Source organism: Anolis carolinensis, chromosome 2 (genome assembly GCF_035594765.1).
Source record: "Anolis carolinensis isolate JA03-04 chromosome 2, rAnoCar3.1.pri, whole genome shotgun sequence".
NCBI lineage: Eukaryota > Metazoa > Chordata > Lepidosauria > Squamata > Dactyloidae > Anolis > Anolis carolinensis.
Genome location: NC_085842.1, coordinates 130,083,038 through 130,110,294, shown reverse-complemented (window position 1 = coordinate 130,110,294; position 27,257 = coordinate 130,083,038). Strand labels below are relative to the sequence as shown.

Genomic DNA, 27,257 nt, shown 5'->3' with positions numbered 1-27,257 from the left:
CCAGCCTCCCTTTGACCATCAACTTAGTACTGAACCCAGGTTTGGCTTGGCTTGGGGCCGCTGACTTATCTGCGGATGCTCAACTTTCAACTCTGTTCCTCCTGGGCTTTAGTGGGGACTTTTGTTTTTGTTTTGTTTTCAGATTTTATTTTATTTATATTTGCTTGATGGTTTTCTGGAGACTTCTCTTAATTTTCTTGCTGCCTCATGTTTATCCTGATGACTAAGCTTAGCTAAATATACTATTATTTATTTATTTACTGCATTTATATACTGCTTTTCACAACTCTGGGGGGATTCAAAGCAGTTTACAACATAATGGCAAAATTCAATGCCAACCATACATGTGAAAACATAAACAGATCAAATCATAATCAATAAAATGAACATTAGGTGTACTTATCGAACAATTCAAAAATAACAAAAATAGAAATTTAAATATATAAATCAAACATTTATGACATGTTTGCTAATAGATCTAATATTAGTAAACAGTTAAAACATTAAACGTAAAATGGCCCTTTGTGACATCCAACAGGGCAGATGTAGTGCCAGAGTGTTTAAAGTGCTGGCTGAATTAGAATTATTATATCACACAATTCCACAAGTTAAAAAGGACCAAGTTAAAAAGGTTTGGTTATCATTCCGCTCCCCCATTTACCTCCCGATTCCTTCCCCATCATGTCTAGTCCCAGTCTTTATGCCCTTCCAAAGATTCCCAGATCATCACAAAAAAGGACTCCTCTGGATACTGTTCAGGCACAGCCCAGGTCTTCATGGGGGGCGGGTGGTGTAAACTGTGATATGAGGTCCTTGGGGAAGTAGGTGGGGGTGTTTTTTCTCGTGATGGTGAGATGTCTCTGTCCATGTTGGTAAAAGTCCTAGAGCACCAATATCTTATTGGTTGGCTTAACATAGGTGGATTGCACATGAACCCAGAGTCTCGAGCTTGTCTAGTCCACAAGTCTTGTCCAACCCACCCCACCCCAGACCTAAACTAAAATAGCCCAACCCACCCTGAACCCAAAAAGACCCTCCAAGACCCCCCCCCCAAATCCTTGCAAAGGCGATGGTAAAATTTCCCGAACCCAAAAACTAACGAAGACTATGGTAAGTCTCTAATACGAAATTGCACACCTGCAAGACAGGGTGCGACAAAGGGCCAGTGATGGCGTTTTTATCTGCTGCTGGCTTCAGGTGAGATAACACAGCTGTGGGGGCCACGCCCAGTATGTTTGGTGAGGCTGGCCCCAGGCAGAAGTTCTAAAGTAGAGCTCTCACCCTCTGGCTGCCTCTGTTGCTCAGCAAAGCAGGCTCTGGGTCCAGTGATGGCGTTTTTATCTGCTGCTGGCTTCAGGTGAGATAGCACAGCTTTGGGGGCCACGCCCAGTATGTTTGGTGAGGCTGGCCCCAGGCAGAAGTTCTAAAGTAGAGCTCTCACCCTCTGGCTGCCTCTGTTGCTAATTAATAAGTCTCCACAATAATTGCAATTGGTTTTAAAGGTTTTTAATGCTTAATATTTATTTATATCTTATTTCTGGACATTATTATGCTTTGTGTGATTTTTGTCTTGTATTTTATGTTAAATGTGCTTTGATTCGTATTGTATTATATTTTTGCAATATGGCACTGAAGTGGCCAAACTATAAGTCGCTCTGAGTTCCCTTCGGGGTGAGAAGAGCAGAGGAGAAATATGGTAAATAAATATTAGCCTTTCTTTATTTTCATTTCTTAACTACTCAAAAATTTGTATGGATTTTCTTAAAAATTGCAGAAACCCTTGGAAAAAGTTGGCCAGATGTATGTTTATGCAAATAATAATTATCATCATCTTTATTTCGATTCTGTACATCTTCCAAACAGCTCTGTGAATCGTTCATGTTTTTCCTGTTTTCATTCACAACAGCCCTGTGAGGAAGGTTCAATTGAAATAAAGTTATCAGTCTAAGTTCCTTTAGTGCTCTTTATGGGGGATTTGAATCCATTTCCCCAATCTTAATCAAACAGTAGCTACCACCATCCTTGAAAAAGAGAACCTTCATATGTTTTTGGACTCCAGTTTTAACAATCACATGGTACCTGGGACTGATGGCAGTTGAAGTCCAACTTAATCTGGGGATGCATAAGTTCACTACCTATAGTTGACTCTCAATCTAATAATGATTGCTTCAGTGTGAAAATGCATTTGTGAATTCATCTATCTCTGATTTTGCCAAAGGGACAAAAAAAGAAAGGCGTTGGCCTTCAAGAAACATAATCTCATGATTTTGGAGAAACACCACAGGCCCTAGGGCAATCTGAAAGAAAAGAAGGCTAGAAAAAGGAAGCACCTTGTTCGCCCAGCCTGGAATCCCACAATGTCTCTTACCTTTGGGACATGATTTTGAAGGCATCTGGAAGGTAGCACTGGACGTTCTCCATCTGAAAGGGGTCAGCATCACAGATCTTATCATCCGTGCGTCCATAGTTGGCATTTTCCACCATGATGACATCACTACCTGGGCAGCGAAGCTCAATAGGATAGCCCTCGCATGCCAGTTCTCGCCGAACCAGACCAAAGGGTAAGCCGGCACGGCTTAGACCTGCTGGGGATAGAAGATGAGAGAGTGAGGGCTCACAGTAGTCTTATGCTACACAGCCCTCAAATTCCATTTCATTTCCTGGTGGAGTACTGCAATATCCTTCCATATTTTGGTATGCATAACACATAGCATTAGACCAAAGCATGAACACCGAGAGTCCAGGATTGTTTCCCCAACAATGGAATCTAGTACGCTACCTAATATCCAAGAAAGGGGGGGGGGGGGGGAACCTGCTAAATCAGGATTTTGTTTTTTTGTTTTTCTCTATTTCATATTCTTTACTCTCATGCTGCAAGAGCTACAATGTATGTCTGTACTTTTAAGCCACTGTTTGCCATGTCATTCTTTGAAAAAGAACAGCAGGGATTTCAAGATCCTTCTCCCAACACTGTGGCATATCTGTACATGTTTAGAATGCCAAGGTGTGCTTGCCCCCAGCACCACACAAGAAACATCTGTGGGGAAACAGTTTGGTCCTTCGTTGGCTAGGTTGAGCTATATATTCAGGCTCAGCTCTGCACATTCAGGCAGATGTGTCTTTAAAAACCCAGACATGTTTTTCATAAAGCTCTTGCCTCCCCGCACCATCCGTGACCCACTTTAGAGGCAGCCACTGAGAAAAGGGTCTGGGAAATGTACTGCAAAAATTCTTTGCAATCCTCCTAAAAATCCTGCAAGGTTTTTCAAGTCTGTAGAGGTGGCAGTGGGAAGTAAATAAGGTGTGTGGGCGGGGGGGAATAACGAAAGACTGAGCATAGATATTAGGGAGGTTTCCAGCAAAACCGATACTAGAGATTTTTCTTCACCTTTACTATGGAAAGGAGATCATATTTTGAGCATACCCTCAGATTCTGTCACCATATTTAAGAAGGAAAGAACAGGGACCCCAAGGACATCTATCCAAAGCTGGATATCTGGGGCTGGCAGGGAATAGTGGTGGGAAAATCCCTCACTTTGCAATTATTTTCACCACTATTTACTGCAGTGTAGCAAGTAAAAGTGGTATTTCTGGATATAGCTATTCACTGGGATGCTTCAAATGTGGGCTCATCTTGGCACACGGTCCATTCATTCTGGATTGCATTTACCACAAGACCCAGGTTTTTCCTTCCCCTCTCTAGGCACTGCTCTGCTAGATTATAGATATTGTACTACTGAAGGCATTTTGGAAAGCATGCCTTCTTGCAACAAATAGCTGCATCTCTTTCTCCCCATACATTTGCTATCTTTGCTTACTTTTAACAAGAAGAATGACGATTGGGCTGTCCTCCAGATATTGTTGACCTGCAACTTCTAGCATTCTTCACTACTGTCTATGCTGACTAGGGGAGCATCAAGACAGCCCTTTAACCCGTGAACATTCACATTTTAAAAACGTGAATGTTCCCTGGTCCTCATCCACACACACCCTAGAAAGTGCATGCTTTCTGGGGTACGTGTCCAGGAGAACACTTGGACACTCTAATCCCCTCCCCAACCCCCCCCCCCCCCAAAACCCCTTTTAAAAATGAAAGAACTTACCCAACCTCCCTTAGAGTGATGCCGGAGCTCTCCTGGCATGTGGGAATGATGCACCGGGAGAGAGGAGGGAGGAAGGGAGGAAAATAGCCCTCCCCTCCCCCCCCGGTCTCCTGGCACATCATTCCTACTCGCCAGGAGAGCTCTGGCACCACTCCAATAGAGGTTGGGTAAGTTCCTTTACTTTTAAAAGGGGTTTTGGGGAGGGGTTTGGTGTCTTTGTGGTTTTCCAGGCTAAGTTAGCCTGGAAACTATGGGACTACTGTTTGGACTGCCCCCTTAAAAGCCCAGAACTTTTGAAGAAGCAGTCCAGACAGTGGTAGTAGTTGGTTTATCCCGCGCCTTCCAAGAATGCACGGAATAAACCCACTAACAAATTAATTCACCACAAACCAGGTTTTTCCTGGTTTGTGGTGAATTAATTCATGTTTCCTTAGGATCTCATCTGGACACCCCCTTTAAATTGCGGGTAGTCCCGCGTTAAAGGGGCTGTCTGGATGGGCCCTTGGAATGAAGAAGTTGCAGTTCAATAACATTTGGAGGGCTGCACAATTCCCACCTCTATTTAATATGAAGTACATGCAGTGAAAGCTCGCCAGAAAACAGGTACTTCATGTCTACTCCTGATGTATTTCCCAGTCCCTCCCATATCCCAGTAAGGATGGATCTAAGGATGGGTCTGAGTCATAACTGGAACTGAGTTTCCCTGTGGATCCTGGATCTCAGAGGCAGGCAGAGGGAGCTTCAGCTAGACATTGGCGGTTCAACCCCAACATCCTTCTCTCAGTTCCAGAGAGTACTACAAGATAAAAGCACAAGCAAGGCTGGACACTATTCAACAAATAATCCCTATGCAAGGAAAGGATCCTCAAGAGTAGGGTGTCTCCTTAAGTACAAGAGATTTCCTTGAGCAGTGGTTCCCCAGAACTCCCAGAAATCTTAGCCACTTTACCAGCTGTTAGGATTTCTGGGAGTTGAAGGCCAAAAACATCTGAGGACCCCAGGTTGAGAACCATTGCCCTTGAGGAAGATAGTTCTCTGAAGGATAACAATTGCTGGAATGCCTCCTGCTGAGCTTAGGATAGATGAAGAGGTTATGTGACTTGTTTCAAATACACAATAGAAGGTGCATTTCAGCTTATTTCAGTTGGGGCAGATGGCCAAGAATATGCATCCACAATAGCATCACACATACAACTGTGCTTTAACAACTGTAGATGTAAACACTTCTGTTTTGTAAACAGAACATCCATCTGCTCCTATAGGCGAACCAAAGACATATGTAAGACATAAATGAGAGCCAGCCTGGGATAGCGGTTTGGCTGTTGTATTCGGACTTTGAGAAAGCAGAGTTCAAACCCCTACTCAGCCATGGACTTTATTATTATGTTTATTTATATCCTGCTTTTTCTCACCACATGGTGTCTCACAACTAAAAGTGGCTCACAATTAAAAGCACTGCAATACAACTTAAAATACACAAATATACAAGTATTAAAACAGTATTAAACATCAATAAAAGTATATAAAATCACAGCAGCCCCTGGCGATCTTAAAAACTTTCTTCTTTAAAAGCCTGCCTGAATAAAAAGGTTTTAACCTTCCACCTGAAGGACAAGTCACACTCTCTTACATCCTCAAAGGCAGGCAAAAACAAACTCTGAACAAATCTTGCCAAGAAAATCCCATGACAGGTTTGCCTTACAGCCACCATGAGTTGGAACTGACTAGAGGGAAAACAACAACAAAACAGAAACAACAACAACAAAACAGCTAGCTATTCCTGCATTCCTTGTTTTCTGATGGTGTTTGAAATGGCTCTTGGACAACTCCTACCTTTTTGCTGCATGAACCTGACTGGTTTTGGATCTTAGTCTAATGCTTGAACCTGGTTTTAGATCTTACTCACTCTATGTGTTCTCCATGTCTTTGCCATTTGGATTTCCTTTACTTTATTTGCTTTGTATGCATGACCTCAGACCATTAAGCTGGTTGGTCACTGGGAAACAGAAGAGTCCTTGAAGGTAAAGCTAAAGCTAAATTTCTTTGCTGCTTGACTCTGCTTTCAACAGTGGGAGGAATACCTGCAAGGATTATGCCACATACATAATCCCCTGGAGCAATCGTTCTCGACTTGGGGTCCCAGAGGTTTTTGGCCTTCAATTCCCAGAAATCCTAACAGCTAGTAAACATGTTAAGAACCACTGCCCTGGAGGAAAGAGTATCAGGGCCCTGACAAATATGGCCAGGATGACAACAAAACAATAGTCACAGAACTAAGCAGCATGTGTGAACTAACAAACACGCTCTGGCTATTTTGTTGGCATATCAGTGATTCAGGAACAAACACCCCATTTGCTCACTGCTCCATCTGTTTTGATCTACCCTTTGCCCTTGGTACCCCTGTCATTGTAATCTGAAGTGTACTGGGTAACACATCAATTTGGTGATACCACAAGAGTGGGCTAGGAGAAGCTGGCACATTTCATGAGAGAAAACAGCAAAGTGTGCAGCATAATGGTGTGCTGTGATGTTCCCTCTCCATCTCCTGATCTGGCAGGACATCAGCCCTCCTCCTGGGCTCCTCAGACCCTCTTAAGCTTGTTGGAGTTAATCAGTGCAGAGGTCTGTGCTTTTGTCGGCAAAGGGCAGGACTCAGAGCCCCTAGTGGGGGAGCATGTATTAGTGGCACTCAGGGCTTTAAAGGGCAGCTAGAGAGGGGGACTAGGAAGCAAGCATGTCATAGCAGCTCTTTGTGTAATTTTTATTTCCCCCTCGCTGGGTTAATGGAAGAGCCCTGTGGTGGCAGTATGTAATTAAACCATTAGCTGAGTAACTAACTAGTACAGGCTGGCACTGGTGGTGGTTGTTTGCGACAGGGGCAGAGAGGGGGAGCCCAGCAGACAAGAGAAGGTAGGATCTAAGGGAGCAAGAAAAGGCTGCTGAGAATGTATGTAGGAATGGAGAGCAAGAGAAGAGCAAGAGATGGAAGAGTTTGGCTCTATATATAGGAGAAATTGAAATGGGACGAACACCATGGGTTTTCACATGGGCAAACTTTGCAATGGGTTCATATCAATAAAGTCCAGCAAGCCTCCAGCAACTGCATCTGAATGTGTTTGTAAGGAGCCAGGAAGTAGCATCTCCTCGATTTCAGGGAAGACAGCTAGTTCTAGACAATAGTACATATGGTATGAATAGACACTTTTCCAAAAGCTCTTGTAACGGTGCACCATTGTGAAGAAAACTTTGTTTTCAGTGATTCAGTGAAAACTGAACACATTCTTAAAACAATGGAGCCTTTCGAATTATATATATCTGAGGGAGAAGAAAAGACTTTATCTATAGGTTCGGAGATATAAAATGTTGGGATATTCATTTGTTAATGTAAAAAACAAGCAGAAGTAAATAGTGTGCTGGATATAAGGTACAAGAAAAAATGTTAAACTATAGAAAAACTAACAAAAGAAAAGTAGAAAATCCTCTTTTAAAACTAATTTATGTATATATGTTTGTATTTTAGATTTACATGTAATTAGGGGAAAGGTGTATGTTGGTGAGATAAATTCTGTGGTTAGTTATGTAACTGTTCAAATATGCTTATGTTGATGTATGTATAGACATTGTTTTCTTTGTGTTTTTCTGTTTAAAATTTGTATTAAAATGACAAGAAAATTTTGTTTTCTGGGTCTTAATCAATTTGGGCCATTTTAGGCCCAGGAAAGGCTTTTTCCTGAGGTTTCAGGAGAGTCAAAAATCACCTTAATTCTCTCCCATACTTCCTGTAGTGCAATCCCCAAGTAGGAAAAAATAGACTCAAAACCCACCAAAATGTCCCTGAAGACTATATCCCTGCTCACCCACATTACAGGTTTGTCTTCTCTACAAACTACACAACAAGTTGGCGTTTTGCCATGGAGAAGTAGGTTTCCTTTGAAGCAAGATGCTGATAAGCATTCCCAGATAGTGAACACACATCTGAACACATGGAATGGCAAAGAGACTGCTATTAAATAGTTAAGGCATAAGCCTTAATATCCAGACTGAAGGACACAGGATAAAATGGTGATCAAATAGTATGCTAATGGCTCTAACTTGTACAGCACAGTAATACTGCACAGAAATATGCAGAACTTAGGAAAGGGGTTTTGTTGGGGGCACTTTTGATCCTAGAATATCCCAGCCAGCATGGGCATAAATTGAGCTGGCTGAGGAATTCTGTAAGTCATAATCCAAAAAAGTCAATTTCCTGAAGCATCCAACACTGGGTGTTGGAGGCAATCTGGAGCAAACAGGATAAAAGGAGAACAAAATGGGATTGAGAAACCATCCCCTGGGTGGGTTTGCTTTGCAAGATATTTCAAATCAGAGAGTTCACTCCTCCTCTTAGGCTACCAGTAGCTCATTCATCTTAGTTCTATCCACTACAAGCAGGAACGTCATTGTATACCATACAATGAAGGGCATTATGATGGGCATTAGCAATCCTTACCCATGCCGTCAAGCTCAGCCATGCAGACAATGAGCCAAGGGTGAGTGCAGATAACTGGTTTTATTTAAAGCCACCCCCTGCCTATCAAAACCCATGTGGCTAATGCTTTGATGCTGGACCCAAACGCTGTGCTGTTGCCCTAGGAGAGGAACACAAAGGGCCTGAGAGATGAAACATTGGATGCTGCTGCCACCGCAGTGCCTTGAAGTGAGAAGCAGGGGATAGAAAAGCATTGATTAAAGTAAAGCCAAGAGCATTATGGGAGGATCACCAGAGGTTTTGACTACTAGAGTATTCTCCTGAAATAGAGAAGGAGATCAAACCCGCTTCTTTCTCAGCCACCTTCAGCAAATCTGGCCCAAAATACAGAGCTGCTCAGAGCAAAGGACAAGATGGCAACTCTGCCCTGTCCCTGGCCTCCTTGCCATATGCAGAAACTAACAGACTAGCTGCTAAATCTTACCTGAGGACATCTGACTAATTGAAGAGATACAGGACAGTCTGAATTGTAATAATAATAATAATAATAATAATAATAATAATAATAATAATAATAATAATAATAATAATTTAATCAATGAGCACGCAAAGATACTGTGGGACTTCCGAATCCAGACTGACAAAGTTCTGGAACACAACACACCAGACATCACAGTTGTGGAAAAGAACAAGGTTTGGATCATTGATGTTGCCATCCCAGGTGACAGTCACATAGATGAAAAACAACAGGAAAAACTCAGCCGCTATCAGGACCTCAAGATTGAACTTCAAAGACTCTGGCAGAAACCAGTACAGGTGGTCCCGGTGGTGATGGGCACACTGGGTGCTGTGCCAAAAGATCTCAGCCGGCATTTGGAAACAATAGACATTGACAAAATCACCATCTGCCAACTGCAAAAGGCCACCCTACTGGGATCTGCACACATCATCAGAAAATACATCACACAGTCCTAGACACTTGGGAAGTGTTCGACTTGTGGTTTTGCGAAACGAAATCCAGCATATCTATCTTGTTTGCTGTGCCATACAACGTTGTTGTGTTGATGATAATAATAATAATAATAATAATCTTCATGGATTTTGGCTCAAACATCTGATTAGTTTACATGGAAAAATCGCCCAACAATTCAATGAGATGCTGCAGAAAGGAAGTATCAGTGACATTATGCCTTGGGTCAAGGAGGCGTTAACCAGCGCCTTCACCTACTCCGCCAGTCCCCCCCAGCAGATTTTATAAGCCAGGATGGGCAAGGGTCTAGAAAACAAGTAATCGGTCTCATTACTCCCAAGATTTTGCCCACATCCTCGGGCCGAACTATCTGAAAGGAATCCATTAAACAGGGACAAGCAGATGCCTCAGTTACATCCACAGAGACTGCACTAATATTGGCGTCTAAGTCAGGGCAGATCTGAGTGACTTTATGTGCAAAAAACCTAGCAAATTCATCAAAATGAGCTGCTGATTAGTCAGGCGTCCCTGAATGGGCAGGGTTTAAAGGTCCCCTGACCACTTGAAACAGCTCTCTTAGGTGGTTCTTTGCGCATGCAATGTGGCGGGCATGTACAGTTTTTCTGCTGCCTTCATTGCTGTGGAATAGGCTCTTAAATAAGCTCTAGACCGTGCTCGGTCGGACTCACTGTAAGAAGTATGCCAATGCTGCTCTAGTCTCCATTTCACTTGCTTCATCGCCGCAAGTTCCCTGTTGTACCAGGGAGCTGACTTGGACCTCTGTTATAAAAGGAGACACCCAGGAGCGATTGTGTCAACTGCCCTGGCCACCTCCGTATTATAGAGGTCTGCCAGGGTTTTGACTGAATCACCTACTGAAGTGGCAGGAAAATCCCCAAGAGCCATCAGGAATCCATCAGTATCCATAAGCCTCCTGGGGTGAATCTTCCTAATCGGTCCTCCACCCCGTGGAGATTTAGAGCGCCAGTGAGTCTAAACCTGACCAGGTAGTGATCGGTCCATGACAAAGGAATTGTGGACAGTTCCTACACAATACCGTCACCATCATCCTGCCCCAAACAGAAGGCGAGGTCTAATGTGTGTCCAGTGCTATGGGTAGGGCCAGATATAATTTGGGACAGACCCATGGTTGCCATGGCAAGTCCTGAGCCGCTCCCAACAGGGTAGTCTCGGCATGGATGTTGAAGTCCCCCAACACTATTAGCCATTGGGAATCCAACACCAGGCCAGAGACCATCCCGGCTAGCTCAGGCAGGATACTGTTGAGCAGCAGGGTGGACAATACACCAACAGAATACCTGTTCTGTCCTTGCCACTCACCCGTACAGACACATTTAAAAGTGGTCGACTGTGGGACAGAACACCTGACCAGATGGATGGAATCTTGATAGACCACGGCGACTCCTCCTCCCCATCCCCCAAGTCTTCCCTGCTGCTACACACTGAAACCTGGTGGACAAAGCCAGGAGAGATTAACCCCCTCTCCTTCATCCAACCAGGTCTCAGTAATGCAAGCCAAGTTGGAATGCTCATTCAAAATTGAATCTTGGATGGCTGTTGTTTTTCCATTAACCAGTGTGGAATTAAGCAGCAGAACTTTCAACCCGGTGGGCCTGCCATCTTGGTTACCCAAACTATTTGTGGGAGGAGGTGGTTCAGGGGCCACGAGAATTCTCCTGCAGGCTCTGGGTCGTTTACTCCTCCTGCATCTCCCATAGTTCTGGAGTACTGGACATGAATAGCTCTGTTCTCTAACAAAGGAAAAGTCAGGAGGCTCAAGAGGAACAGCTGGAGGGCTGCCATTGCTGCCCCACCAGCATTTACTGATTGAAAATGTTGCCTCATGCTGTCTGATAGTAGGGTCAGAATCTGATTTTCAACAGTATGATCTGGTGCAATATGAACATGTGCAAAAAATGTGAAGTGGATATCAGGAAAAGCAACCTTGAACTAGACATTAAGTGTAACAATTTTCACATGACCTCTACCTAAAATGCACATGTGTTACTCATTTCTTTGAAAGTGAATTTACTTCTTTGCATCAGCATGATCCCATGCACCTAGCAAATGCCTCTAACTGAGAGAAAGACATAGGCACCCACATAATGCAATGATATCACATGAATTGCATTGTAGTAGAGGTTTCAAGGGTGAGAGAGCAAAAAAGACAATTGCTCCTTTCACAATGTCTTATTCCATCCTGAAAGAATTATGTTCTGCTATACATATATACTTAGATTAATTTAAATAGGGAATGATGTCTAAGGTTACAGAGAACATTTCTTAGCAACAGTCAACTAGGAAAAAATATTTTTGGAAAATATATCTGAAATGCTTATAATAGTTAAATATGAGTACACTGCAAAACTGCTAAAATAACAGTGCCTGTTTTCTTCTAGCACCATCAAGAAGGGAAGTGGACATCAACAGACTCAGGGAGCTCTATGATACAGGAAGATATTCTAGCATCTTCATGAATCATAGACTGAAGAGAGTGTTCTTATTTTCGCGATCTCATTTTCCGCTATGAACCCACGTGGGCTCTAAGAACTGCAGGGGAGGCCCTTCTTTCACTCCCCACCTCTGTCTCAAGCATGTTTGGTGGGGACAAGGGAGAGGACCTTATCTGTGGTGGCTCCTCGGCTCTGGAACTCTCTCCCCAGGGAGATTAGACTGGCACCCACAATGTCCATGTACAGTAAAGAGCTAAAAATGTGGATGTTCCATTATGCTTTAGATTAAGCAGTTTACAAGATATTCGGCCCCCAACTATATCTACCAGAATTTCCCGCACTTTATCCATGTCCATCCTCCTATAGGTTTAGTGTTTTAATCTGACATTGTTCTTTTATTTCTAATTTATTATCGGCCCTTGCATTTTTGTCCACCATCCCTGTTCTGAAATTCTATTGCACAATTCCCTTCCACCTGAATTTCAGTACCCATTACTGCTCAGACTATTGGTTGTTGATGATGCTGTTTTTATGTTATTGTCTTGTTGTAATGTTGTTGATTCTACTGAGATATATTTTAATCTAGGTTTAGTTTTAATTTTTGTTGGATCGGGCTTGTCCCCTTGTAAGCCGTCCTGAGTCCCTTCGGGGAGATGGAGGCGAGATATAATAATAATAATAATAATAATAATAATAATAATAATAATAATAATAATTTGCAATCAGGTTTTAGCAGCAACAGCAGTAGCAATTTGGTGGCTCCTAGTTGGGTTTCGTGGACCAAAGCAATCTTTAAGAAGTTGTCCCTTCAGGTTTTGAGCTATATAGGCAAGCCTAGTGAAAATTTCAGACTTTTCATCTTTCTGCTTCCTTCTCTTTCTGAACTCTCATAGATTTCAAAGCTTCCATGATGTATTTTGTGCATTTTGGTTTGCCAATAAAAGTAGCATTGTTTTGTGGATATTGGATTTTGTTTCATGACTATAGCTATTAAAGGGCTTTAGTAGAGCTGAATTTCCCTTTTGTAGAATAGTAGTGTACTTACATTCTAATCATGTTGTTATTCTGTCCCTTCAAGTTATTTTCAACTTTGGGTAACCCTAAGGCGCAGATTTTTTTTGCAAGAATTGCCTTGGAGGCTGAGAGTCCACCCAGTAAGTTTCCATGGCCAAGCAGGGATTCAAACCCTAGTCTCCAGAGTCACAGTCCAACATACAATCCACTACAACACACTGGCTCTCCCTAATCAAGGATTCTAATTTACAACAACAACAGCAACGACAACAACAAATCAGATTTTGAACCCACAGATAGATTTAATTAGTCACCGACCACAGTTTGTTTTAAAATTAACATTCCTGGTTTAAATGTTAACTTTCAGTCTGCTGAAATTTTCCACCAATCAAGCAGGGGAAAGAGAAAGGAGAGAAAAGGACGATGCTAGTATTTTGCTTGTGCTTATCCTGGCTTCTTCCACACATTCTAAATCTAGGATTTAAAGTTATATGCAAAGAAGCCCGATTATCTAAAATCTTCACATGAAAAGAATATATCTTTGATTTGAAAACCTCAATTTGTCCCACCTCTACAACAATGTAACTTTTGCATTCAAAAGGAAAGTTTCATAATGCTTCTGCTGGGTTTTTCTTTGTTATATTGATCTATAGCTCACTATAGGCAATAGTTATCAATTCATAACCAGGTCACTTGTAATAAAATCTGCTACAAATTTGTAAATATTTATATAATTCTGTTCCATTGTATGTAAAATAAATATAATTAAGATCAACAAATTTCCAGAAGGGCAGTTGCGTTGGTATTTTGCAAAAATAACAAATAGTCTTGGGCACCCTAAAGCTACTGCTGCATCAAAATTGTTATGTGCCACGAGACTCTTCAGAGAGCCAACATGGTATAATTTTTGTTTTGTTTTTTTAATAATTAATTTTTATTTACATACATTAACAACTTTCAGTAAAACAAAACACAAAAGCAATGAACATTTTGCAAACACATAACCCCCCCACCAAGGCCCGAATAAGTATCATTTCCTTTACCATAAGATTTATAAGTCAACCATTAAACAAATGTCATATCAAAAATTCCTGACCAACATGATTGTATTGTTTTCCTTTTTCACTTTCTAGAACATATTTATTAAAACTGACCAATATAAATCAAAATCAGATCTATTAGTTTTCCCCATGAACACCCTTGTTTCCACTGATAATTTATCATTTAAGGCTACATTCCATACCTCCCCATACCATGCTTCCAGTGTAAGATTGGTTACTATCTTCCAATTCCTTGTAATTATAAGTCTCGCCACTGTGAGTAAGATAATCACCAATTCTTTCTTTTCCATTTCTAAATTCAACTTTGTGGCATCCATTAATAATGCTAACCTAGCATCCGGAGTGATGTTTGTTCCTATAATGTTACTGATTTCTATAAATATGTTGTTCCAAAATTTCTTCAACTGGGGGCATTCCCACCATAGATGAAAATATGTCCCTTTGAGCATGCAACATCTCCAACAGGAATTACTTTGCTTCCTATCCATCTGGTATAGTTTAACCGGTGTGGTATACCATCTCCATATGACTTTATATACATTTTCTTTTAATCTTATTGACAAATTCTTAACCACTTTCCACTTTAAAACCCTTTTCCAATCGAAGTCCATCAGCAGCCCTAGGTGTCCTTCCCATACCTTTTCTAACAGCTTCAGCCCTATTTCTTCCCCTATTAATCCATTGTATTCTTTCCCCATTAATCCTTTCCCTGATATTTCTTGCTTTTTAAGTTTACTTAGCCATTCTTCATATTTATTAAGCTCTCTACATCTGGGATTTTTACCTAACCAGTCCTTTTTCCAATTATATAGTTGTTGCTTCTCAAACCAATTCAGGGCACCATGTTGTTCTAACTTGTTAAACTCACCCCTCGAATTTTGTATCCACTCCTTCCAAGAAAGAGCCGTTTCCACCTCCACTAATTTTTTATTCTTAAGTTTAATTTTCAGGTCTTCTGGGAAATTTTCCAGTAAGACTATTGGGGTTAGGGGAGAAACTCCTGGAAATATCTTGTTTTTTAACTTGGCCCATGTTTCCATAACATCTTTAGCCAGATTATGTTTATACCCCTTAATTATTTTGCCAGTTTTTGATATGAAAAACATTTCCCTACAATCTCTTTGCCAACATTTTACTTCCAATTCCTGCCAAATTAATTTGAGTTCTGAGAGCAGCTTAAACACTCCCTTTATTATATGTGTCTCATAATAGGTTTTTAGTTCTGGTATTCCTAATCCCCCTAATTTCTGTGGAATATACCATAAACCTCTTGATAGCCTAGATCTTCTTCTTCCATAACAAAATTCATTAAGTAATTTCTGCTATGTTTTAAGATCAACATCTGTTAATTTAATAGGTAACATATTACAAAGGAAGTTAAATTTGGATAATATTTTCATTTTTAAAATGGCAATTCTGCCAAACCATGAGAGATTAAATTTTTTATAATCGAGTATTTGTTCTTGGATTTCCCTAAATAGTCTATCAAAATTTAATGTTTTTAACTCTGAATAATTAGTGGTTATTGTTACTCCTAAATACTTAATGTTGCTTCTAATCTTAACCTTAAATTGCTCCATTATTTTCTCTCTGACCTTTCCCTCCAGGTTTATTGTTATTACTTCCATTTTCTTCCAATTAATTATTAGACCTGTTATTTTTCCAAACTCTTTTAAATGTAGGTTTATCTGGTGCCCTATCTGGATTCCTAACTGTCAAAAGTGTATCATCCGCAAATAAGCCAATTTAATTTTGTTGTTCACTCCCATTCCCTCTATCTCCTTATCTTTCCTGATCGCAGAGGCTAGTAATTCCATAACTAAAATAAATAGTACTGGGGAAAGAGGACAACCCTGCCTTACTCCTTGTTTAATACTAAAAAAATTCAGTACCCGAATCATTAATTATAACTTTAGCCCTGTTTTCTGAATATATTTGTTCTATTATATGTTGGAAACCCTCTCCAAAGCCGTATTTTTAAATCGAAGATTTTAATACTGTCCAACCCACTGTATCAAAGGCTTTATATATATCCAGTGCAATAATGCCTACCTGAGTTTTCTCGTTTTTGGCAGTCTCTATAAAAAATCAATTTATATCCCCATACCAAAAAAGGGGAATGCTAAAGAATGCTCAAACTTCCGTACAGTGGCACTTATTTCCCATGTCAGTAAGGTAATGCTCAAGATCCTGCAAGGCAGACTCCAGCAATACATGGAGCGAGAGTTGCCAGATGTCCAAGCTGGGTTCAGAAAAGGCAGAGGAACAACAGACCAAACTGCCAATATCCTCTGGATAATGGAGGAAGCCAGGGAGTTCCAGAAAAACATCTACTTCTGCTTTATTGACTATTCTAAAGCCTTTGACTGTGTGGATCATAATAAACTGTGGCATGTTCTTGGTGGTATCGGGATACCAAGTCAACTTGTCTGTCTCCTTTGTGTGTGTGTGTGTGTGTGTGTGTGTGTGTGTCAGGAGCAACTTGTTGTATCCCAGCCACAGGCTGGCCACGGCCACGTTCAAGATGATGACACTGAAGGGGATTTTGGTTTCCAAGATGGAACAGAAGAGGATTCTGGTTTGGGGATTTTGCAGCAGTCTGAGCCTCCTGTTAGAGACATGCAGTTTCACTTTGAGCAAGATGACCTGCTGGCCCCAGAAGAGTCAGATTACAGTCAAGCTGACATTCTTACTTTGGGAGTTTTTGAGGAGGATTCGACAGTTGTGAGAAATAATGAGGAGGTAACTGGAGAACTAACAAATAATGACGGAGCCGGGGCAACTGAAGACCAGGTGCGAGATAACAGTGACCCTGAGCTGTCCAGGCAAGACCGTTTGTCTTGGCGGGGCTCTAAGCTCCGCAGAAGTGATCGTTTGGCGCGCAAAAGACAGCTTTCGAAAGAATCAAGCTGTGGCAAAAGAAACGCCTTCTTGGGTTGTTATTAAAAGAAGCCTGTGCAGACCATGCCCTTTGTTAGAGCAATTCATCGCTTCATCCTTGTGCATGTTTCCCTTGCCAGCGTCTTGGAGTCTAGGGCCTTGTTTTGTGCTTTCTAAGGACTACACTTTGCCTCTGGGATTTCTTTGCATTCTTGGACCCTGTTTCTTGCTTCCTACGGATTAATACCTGGTTTGGTGGATTACTTATATTTTGGACCTTGTGTTTTGTGCTCTGAACTTTATGCTTTGGATTCTATGGATTAAGACCTGGTGCTTTGGATTTCATGGACTAACTCTGTGCCTTATGGATTATTGCTATTACTTTGCCTTCGAACCAATGGACCTTGCCTTTTGAACTGATGGACATTTATGCATTATTGATTCCCTGCTACCTTTGGACACTTTCTTTATAACTTTGAATTATCTTTTGATTGTTTGCTTCATCTATATACTGCTTTGCTTTAATAAAGACTTTAAAAGACTATTTGTGTGTTGATTGGGTATCCTAGCAAGGTGAACTTAGCCTGAGGTGCGACACAACTTGAGTCACATCTGTCTCCTGAGAAATCTGTATAAAGAAGAAGTAGCTACAGTAAGAACAGATCACGGAACAACAGACTAGTTCAAGATTGGGAAAGGAATACAGCAGGGCTGCATACTTTCACCCTACCTATTCAACTTGTACGCAGAACACATCATGCAACGTGTGGGGCTTGACGATTTCAAAGCCGGAGTTAAAACGAATGGAAGAAACATTAACAACCTTAGGTATGCAGATGATACCATTCTGATGGTCGAAAGTGAGGAAGAGCTGAGGAGCCTTATCACCAAAGTGAAAGAAGAAAGTGCAAAAGTCGGGCTGCAGTTAAACATCAAGAAAACCAAGATCATGGAAACTACACCTATTGATAACTGCCAAATAGAGGGAGAAAGCGTGAATGCAGTGACAGACTTTATATTTCTAGGCGCGAAGATCACTGCAGATGCAGACTGCAGCCAGGAAATCAGAAGACGTTTACTTCTTGGGAGAAGAGCAATGGCCAACCTTGACAAAATAGTGAAGAGCAGAGACATCACACTGGCAACGAAGGTCCGCATAGTCAAAGCAATGGTATTCCCCATAGTAACGTATGGTTGTGAGAGCTGGACCTTAAGGAAGGCTGAGTGAAGGAACATAGATGCTTTTGAACTTTGGTGCTGGAGGAAAATCCTGAGAGTGCCTTGGACCACAAGAAGATCCAACCAATCCATACTCCAGGAAATAATGCCCAGCTGCTCACTGGAGGGAAGGATATTAGAGGCAAAGTTGAAGTATTTTGGCCACATCATGAGAAGACAGGAAAGCTTGGAAAAGATCATGATGCTGGGGAAAATGGAAGGAAAAAGGAAGAGAGGCTGACCAAGAGCGAGATGGATGGACGGTATCCTTGAAGTAACTAAATTGACCTTGAAGGAACTGGGAGCGGCGACGGTCGACAGGGAGTTCTGGCGTGGACTGGTCCATGAGGTCACGAAGAGTCGGAAACGACTATACGACTGAGAGAGAGAGATAATATTTATCACTCTACGGACTAAATCAGACATTTGTCTTCCCTTAAGAAATCCACATTGGTCTGGGTGAATATAATCCTCAACAAAAAAATTTAATCTGCCAAAATTGCTGTAATTTTTTTTGCATCTTGATTAATTAGAGAAATAGAGCGATAAGAATCTAATATTAATTTATCCTTACCAGGTTTAGGTATCAGTATTATCCTGGTATGTTTCCATGAATTTGGTATGGGGTTTCCCCTCAATATTTCATTGAATACCCTCTGTAATTTGGGTACTAGAAATTCTAGATAAATTTTATAAATTTCAGCTGGAATACCATCTTCGCCTGGCAACTTACTCTTCCTTAATTTGTTTATTGTGCCTTTAATTTCCTCTTGTGTTATAGATGCCTCCATTTCCTTATTGTGTTTTTCGCTTAATTTCTTGCCTAAATTTTGTTTCAGATATTTGTCCAGCTCAACTATATCCACTTCTTTACTTCTATACATATTAGAATAAAAATCCTGTATTGCTTAGATTTTATCTACCATTCTGGCACATAAAATACCATTACTATCCTTGATACTTCCAATCTCCCTTCTTTCTCTTTTTGTCTGTGCTATTTTTGCCAGCAGTTTTGAGCTTTTATTATTATATTCGAAATTATATCTGTTTGTATACATCATGTCTTTTTAAACTTTTTCTATATCTTTAACCTCCAACTCTTTCTTTAATCTAGTAATATTATTTATAATCTTCAGATCCTTTGTTAACAAGTACATTGATTCAAGTTTTTTTATTTCACCTGTCAGTTGGTTCTCATGTTCCCTTTCCTGTTTCTTTAGTATACCTGAATATTTACTAAACAATCCTCTTAAAATAGCTTTCATTGCATCCCAGAGCACCTTATATGAAGGGGGTTCCCTTTCATTCAACTCCCAAATTTCTGCCCATTCTCTTAAAATATTTTCCCTTATAATTTTTTTTGTTAATAATCTTTATATCCATCCACATTCTCTTTAGGGGCTCGTAGTCAGTTTGATATTCTAATACCATATTCACATCTCGATAGTCACTTATAGAATTTAAATTTACATTAACTTCTTTAAGATATTTTGCTAGGGGTGGTGTTATGAATATATAATCAATTCTAGTAAACAGTGAACTATGACTCTGGACACCAGGGTTTGAATTCTTGCTTGGCCGTGGAAACACACCTTGTGGCTTTGAGCAAGTCACACTCTTTCCGCCTCAGAGGCAAAGGCAAATCCCTTCTGAACAAATCTTATCAAGCAAACCTTCTGATAGCTTCACCTTAGGATTGCCATAAGTCAGAAATGACTAGAAGGCAGACAACAACAATAACAACAACAAACAAACAAGTATTTTCTTTAAGAATAAACAAGACTACATAAACAAAACAAAAAACTAGGGTTAGGGCAGAGGTGCCATCTTGGCCTTTGCCCAAAGCAGCTTTGTGCTTTGGGCCAGCCCTGCTAAAGACAGCTGAGATAAAGGTGAGTTTGACCTCTCCATTTCAAGAGAATGCTCTAGGATCAAATGTTCAGACTAGCAAAGGTATGTCAAGAAACACATCCATGCACTGCGTATATACCACATTTATAAAGGTACTACATTGACACCTAAGTTATTATCAAGTCTAAATGTATGCAGTCTGTATCACTGGGACCATAAGGATGGGTCTTATTTCTCCTTTTTTCAAAACTCTGGTGAGATTAGTTAAATCTACATAGGCACAAATGCTAAAACTCAGTCTAATTCAAATCCATGAGCTCACCATTAATTTTTACATTGGAGTAGACCCCACAAACCCCAATAAATTAAAGTCTGGACCAAAGACCCAGAGACAAAGCCCTTAATTAGGGAGAGGAAGATCCTTCACAGCATCCTTTTGACTATAAATGAAAGCATTCCAGTGCTAGACTCAGTGGTCAGGCAACCTATGTAGGGCGGATACTTTGTAACTAGCAGAAGCAGAACAATGCAAAGTAAGCAAATATGTACAAATACACATGATTCATACACAATATCACAGGATTCAGCTTTTTTGGATGCAATTTTTTAAACTTTTTTTCTTTTAAAGCAATCCTGGAACCTTTCACAATGGGCTGCTACTGTCTGTACATTAGTCCGTGGAATGAAACTTTGTATGGCTTGGATATTTGTCAATGGGTGTATTACTGGGTAAGTAGCATAGAGGCAGTTACCTGCCTCTAAATAGAAGTTCCCTCTGGTGGATTCAATTGGCCATATTCAATGGCTGATCCTCCCATGGAACTACGTTTCCAAAGAGACTTTTTAAAAAGGAAGCTAGCAGATGGTGTCTTCCTTTGGGAAACAGCCTCGTAGACCTATGAAATCCCAATGCTTTCCTTTAGAAAAAGAGACACTTTAATCTCTTTCCATTTACCAAAGAGTTCTGAAATACTGTACCCTTCAATACCAAATACACCGAAAGGAGACGTTTTTCTCATCTCAAAGGAAGGATGCAGATTCCACCTCCGTGCATGAGACCTCCAGTCAATCCTGCTCTCAAACTAGCCACATTCACTACATCTAAAATTAGAGTGCAAGACAGATGGTGCTGGGTGGATCTGATTGAAAAAAGCAATCTTCTAACTTTCCCACCTCCAAAAACATTTGAGGTGGAGTCTTACATTCTTAATATTGTATAAAAATTAAAGTGGTATCGTTATTCCACACAGCAGTTACAAATGGTTCGCAAAAACTAATGTAAGAGAATGAACTGCTATGAAATTCCAAGAATTTAAGTAACATCAGTTATTCTGGAACATTACATACTCAAAGAATATGGTGGATAGCCATTTTTTAAATAAATAAGGTAAGAGACAAATCAGGAAAAATATGTAGATTAATGAAAGAAAAGTTAAAAATATTCAAGGAATTTTACTCTGTGTTATACCAAGCAGGAGAAATCTCAATTGATAAAATAAATGAATATGTAGAAGGACATTGGAACATAAAATTAATAGAGGAGGATAGGAAATTGCTAGAAGCTCCAATAAAAGAGGAAGAAATCGAGAAAGTAATATCAAAATTGAAGAATGGGAAAGCTCAGGGTTGGATGGTTATGGATCAGAATACTACAAAATATTTGGAAAAAAACTAATCCCAAAATTGGCAGAGTTATATAATGCAATATTACATGGAGAAAAATTCCAGAATCCTGGAAACAGACATTAGTGATATTAATTCTAAAACTTAATAGAGATTAAACAGATCTAGGGGCTTACAGACCAATTTCATTAATAAATCAGGATGCCAAAATACTGCCAGCAATTGTAGCAAACAGAATGAACAATTGGATATACAAATACATTAATAGGGATCCATGCGGTTTTATAAAAGGAAGACAAATATCCAATTTAGTAGGGAAATTAATAAACAAAATGTAGATAATAAAAATCAATGGATAAAAGCAGGAATAATAGCATTAGATATATTTAAAGCATTTGACTGTGCCAAGCACATCTACATAAAACCCCTGGGATTGGCCATCTGGACTTTTGAGGTGCAGTACCATAAATATACAATTGACATCGAATGCTATGACTCTTTTCTATCCCAAGCCAAGGTGGCTTCCCTTGTTCAAGGTAAGAGACCCTGGGTTAGATTCCACATATTACAAGGTGATAGAAAAAGAGGAGATGGTATGGATATCTCCAGTCTGAAAATGTATTATTAAGCTTATTGTTTTACATGGTTGAAGGATTGGTTAGAAGGTGCTGGTTAGAAATTTGGGATGCATATCTACCCCTAGTATGACAAAATAAAACAGATTCAAGTTTTGACAATTATTTCACGAGGAGGTCACTACTGTGTTTAGTAGAGAAATCTCTATAGACTGAAAATGGTTAACTTATAAAGACTTGCTATCACTAGTAAATGATCAACCTAGGTTAAAGACAACTCAGGTCCAGGCTATTTGGCTGACTACATTCCCCTTGTACAGTATAAACCTGCCCTTCTCTCAGTCCCACCTCCATCGCAAACTTGGTTGGTGGGAACGAGAGAGGAGGCCTTCTTTCTCAGTAGTTTCCCCTCAACTCTGGAACTCCCTGCCCAGGGAAGCTAGAACGGCAATCTCCCTGCTGTCCCGCTGGTAGCAGGCTAAAATCTTTTTATTCAGGCAGGCTTTTAAAGATGAAGGTTATTAAGATCAAGTCAAGGGGTGCTGTGGTTTTTAGCTGTGAATATGGTTTTGTGGATTTTAACTGTGGATTTTTAAATACCATTTATATTTAATTCTGTTTTAATGTTTGTATATTTGTAGACTTTAACTGTATTGAAATGTTTTTAATATAAGCCTCTTTGAGTCTCCTTGTGAAAGGAAAAAGCAGAGTATAAACATAATAATAATAATAATAATAATAATGCAGAGAGAGGAATTTGGTGGGTTACCAAATATAGTGGTTTGTTCATAGATCACCAAGAAGTTTAAGATTGTTAAAAACTTATTTGGAATCATAACAGTTAAAACTGAGATTGAAAACCTACTCTATTCAGGGGATGATAATTAGATTTAAAAATGTATAAACTGTTGTTAAAATATGAAATGGGGGAAGCACAAGTGAAAGACTGTACAGTTAAATGCACTCAAAATATAGTTACACAAATTCAGTTGGGACAATGGGAGAGGATATGGATGAAGAATTCGAAGTTTACTTAGAGTAATGATTTAAAATAACACTTTTATAAGATGATATATAGGTGGTATTTGACACTAGAGGGACTAAGATGTAAAAAGACACTTCTAGTAAATGTTGGAAATGCGAGCACATTGTTGGGACATTTTATCCTTTGTGGTAGTCTTGCAAAAAGGCTCAGAAATATTGGACTCGGATACATAAGATATTGGAAAAAATGTTTAAGATTAAATTCATGATGAAACCAATTAGACAGAAAATTCGGGCAATTACTACAATAAATAACTACAGCAAGAATCTTCTATACTCAGAGATGGAAGGAACCAGTTATTCAAGGCTAGGAAAATGGCTGACAAATATCTGTGAACTAGCTGAGGTGGACAAACTGATTAAGGAGAGACTTCAAGAAATACTGAGACTTGTTTATTACTGTTTCACAACAATATTGGGGACAAACACCAACTTAAGGATTTATGAATTAGAAGCATGTTACCAAAGGTAGAAGTGTGGTTATATAGTATTATCTAAAGGCAATAGAGATAAAAACCAACATATGTTTGTGGGATTCATAAAATTGTTTTTTTTTTTGTTAATATAGTTTGTGTATCTATGTTAATGTAGGTAAGCAGCACACTGTGTGTTTGTCTTCATCTTTGTTTGATTGTAGATTGTAGTAGTGAGTTAGATAGCTGTATAGTTTTAGCAATATATACTCTAAAAACCCTGTTTCTTTTTAATAAATATTACTCTTTTACTTGAACAGACTCAGAAGTGGAGTTGGCAGATCAAAAGACAACCTGGCAAAATGCCACGACCTAGAAGAATCCTCCACCTTGTGTGACTGTTGAGCAGAACAAACAACTTGGCATCTGTATGCTTGCCCACAATGCCCTGTCTCATGCACTGTATAAAGCTATAGACAATGCAGTTGCTGTTGCCTGTTTTTGGTATAAAAGTATTTAGCTGCTTGTGATCCCTTTATTTTATCAGTTTTAAACTTATTTATTATGCAATACCTTTGACACAAAATAAACCATTTTACTGTGCTTTCTTTATTCTGAATAAAAGTGAGTATGAAAAGGAGTGCAGGGAGTTTTGACATTTTTTTGTGAGAGAGGTCTTGCATTAACAGAAAATAAATGGAAGTGACTTCTGTTCATTTCCTTAGTAAACAGCTTTTCCTGGGCATAAAATAGTAAAAGTGGTGCCATGCCCCTAGAGGGCATTTGTGGGCAAAAAATATTATTTTTAAATTATTTTTTGTCAAAAATCATTTTTTTTACTCCTGCATATGGCTCACAGGACATACTTTGCCTACTTCATTTACATCATGCATGTTCAACTCAATGTTTTCCAGATTGCTCTCGTCATCTCTCAGCACTGGCTATGCTGGAAGGCATCAACAACAGGACACCTACTAGTTGCCTACTCCGGATTTATAGTTGCCCACTCCTGATTCTGCCCCATCTCTCAAAAATTCAGGAACAGAAAGAACTAGGTTAACAGGTACACAAAAAGGCAGTAAGAATGCACGGGTTCCCTTTGCAGTGTTAGAGAACGTGCCATCTACATATTGAAGGGACTTACTCAAGCACAATTTCACCACACCCATACACACAAATTGCAAGGCATTGTATATTTCTAAATAAATCCTTCTATTTCCAGGACTTAATTATAAAATATTTCAAAGTACACAGGAGAAGCAGTTATTAAACACTGTTCTATTTTTCTTCTCCTGCTTACTCCGAGAAAAATAAAAAACTTTCCTTTGCAATTGCCCATTTCTTATATTTTTAAAAGCAAAAGAGAGATTTCTTTTCTTGACCCTGTGTCATGGCCTAAATGTTCATGAACCAATTGCTCAAAAAGCCTCCCTCCCAGTGTTGCCTTCCAAGGGCTGCCTCACTCAAATTCCCCTTACCTTGGGTGGCTGAAGTGACAAGGACGGTGGTGATGCAGAGGCTCCAGAGGGCATGGATGAGCCGGGCCATGCTGCACTCAATGCTGGGACTGTCAGCAACTGAAGGCCACTCTAGTCATCCCAGAGCGAGGGACGCAACAGCAGGCCTGGTGGAGAAAGAAAAGCCTTGAGTCTGGTCAAGAACACAACAGGACTGTGCCAAGTTTCATTCTCTGACCTTGTTTTGTCCCCAGTAAATATCATATACTCTTCCTCTTGGGGCCCATACTGCATGCTCCCCATCAACTCTTCCCTTACACCCCTCCCTTAAGGACTGGCACACCCTTTTATGAAGTTACAGTACAGTCAGCCCTCCACATTTGCTGGGGTTAGGGCACAGAATCCCCATGAAAGTTTTTTTTTAAAAAAAACCACAAATGAAAAAATGCTATTTTTTAACCTGAGAGAATTACTCTCTAGGAATATTTTGATGCTTTAGCATAGAGTCACACAGGGTTACCTAGAGATTCCTGAAAAAATATCTGTCCTCCAGTCCTTCCTGAAAAGTTGGTCATAAAGTCACACTGGAGGACCCAGAGATTCTTAGAGATAATGTTTAATCAAATCAATGTATCAAATCTGCAAAAGTAAAAAATGCAAATACTGTATGAAGGTCCAACTATATACTCATTCTTTTTATCTGTTTGTAGCCCAGATTTCCCCCCAACTGAGCTTCCTATAGCATATCTAGGTCTCCCCCTCCCAACCTAAAACAGTCCTTGCGAAGTAGATCAAGCTGAGAAAGTGTGATTGTCGAAAGAGTAACTAAGGAAGTATGACTGGTGTGAATTTCATGGCTCAGAGAAGTAGAACCTGGATTTCCCAGATCTTGGACCAATATGCTAAATACACTACACCTCTCCACCCCACTCCACCCTCTTTTCTAGAAAAGTCAGTTTCATCAGGACTGGTGTTGAAGTTATGGGTTCTAGGAATAGGTCACCTGGAAACAGAGCTGATTTTCCTCATAACATTTTAAAAGCACATACTGTATTAGAATGAAATAGACAAAACTGGGTCAAACACCTGCTAAGCAACTAAAATGAAGTGAAACAGGGAGCTGAAGCCTACAAGAATGTGCCGTTTCTCTTTAGTTTATCTTCTCCACAGAAAATTACACATGCAAAGGATGCTTTTAAAATACTGGTATGTTCAAGCAACTTCTTGATATATCCACCTGTTTACTAAGAGACATCTTGTTCCTTTCGTTTATTTCCAGCCATGCACAATGCACAGCTATGTTATCCATGTTAACCCCCCTCTTGTTTTAAATACAGTATCCAAGGTAGATGTCGTTACTGGTTCACAGCTAGCTACCGTGTTTCCCCGAAAATAAGACAGTGTCTTATATTAATTTTTGCTCCCAAAGATGTGCTAGGTCTTATTTTCAGGGGATGTCTTATTTTTCCATGAAGAAGAATTTACATGTATTGTTGAACAAAAAAAATGAACATTTATTATATACTGTACAGTAGTTGTCATCACAAACCAGCATAACCAGATAAACTCTGAATCCTATCAAGAATTTCTTCTTACTACCAATATTTCCATGTACAACAATCTATGGTACGTACATGGAGTTATGTTTGGTGGGCATGCTTCCAAACAAAAACTTTGCTAGGTCTTACTTTCAGGGGAGGCCTTATATTTAGCAATTCAGCAAAACCTCTACTAGGTCTTATTTTCTGGGGATGTCTTATTTTAGGGGAAACAGGGTACCAATGAATACATGCAGTTTTTTAAATTACTGAAATGCTTCCTCGCATGCAGAGGATAGGCTCCACACTATCCTCTGCATGTCAGGTCTTGCACCATTGCATGCTGCAGAGGATTCTGAGTCCATTATTAGAGAACAAATTCACAATTTCCACAGGGCAACTTGATCAAGTCAAGCGGGCCAATCGCCACTTCCCTCAAACTGAGAATGTGCCCAGGCTGGTATTTATTCTGCGCTGAATGTCTGTGGAAGCTGGGTCCATCATGAGTTGTCTTCTCATTGAGGAACAGCTGACAAACTTTTTGGGAAACCCTGGTGTTCCACATCAT

General features: G+C 40.0%; 1 protein-coding gene across 3 annotated transcripts in view; it reads right to left on the bottom strand.

Annotated features, from left to right (window-relative positions):
- The window catches only part of adgrl1 (adhesion G protein-coupled receptor L1), a 242,388-nt gene that overhangs the window by 107,401 nt on the left and 107,730 nt on the right, over positions 1-27,257 (bottom strand). For all 3 annotated transcript variants that reach the window (XM_062970517.1, XM_062970519.1, XM_008104606.3), the window contains exons 2-3: positions 25,173-25,318; positions 2,369-2,585 (exon numbers count right to left, since the gene is read on the bottom strand). In XM_062970517.1, coding sequence (XP_062826587.1) covers positions 2,369-2,585; positions 25,173-25,242 — 287 coding nt within the window. In that variant the 5' untranslated portion in view covers positions 25,243-25,318. The remainder of the gene's footprint in view (positions 1-2,368; positions 2,586-25,172; positions 25,319-27,257) is intronic.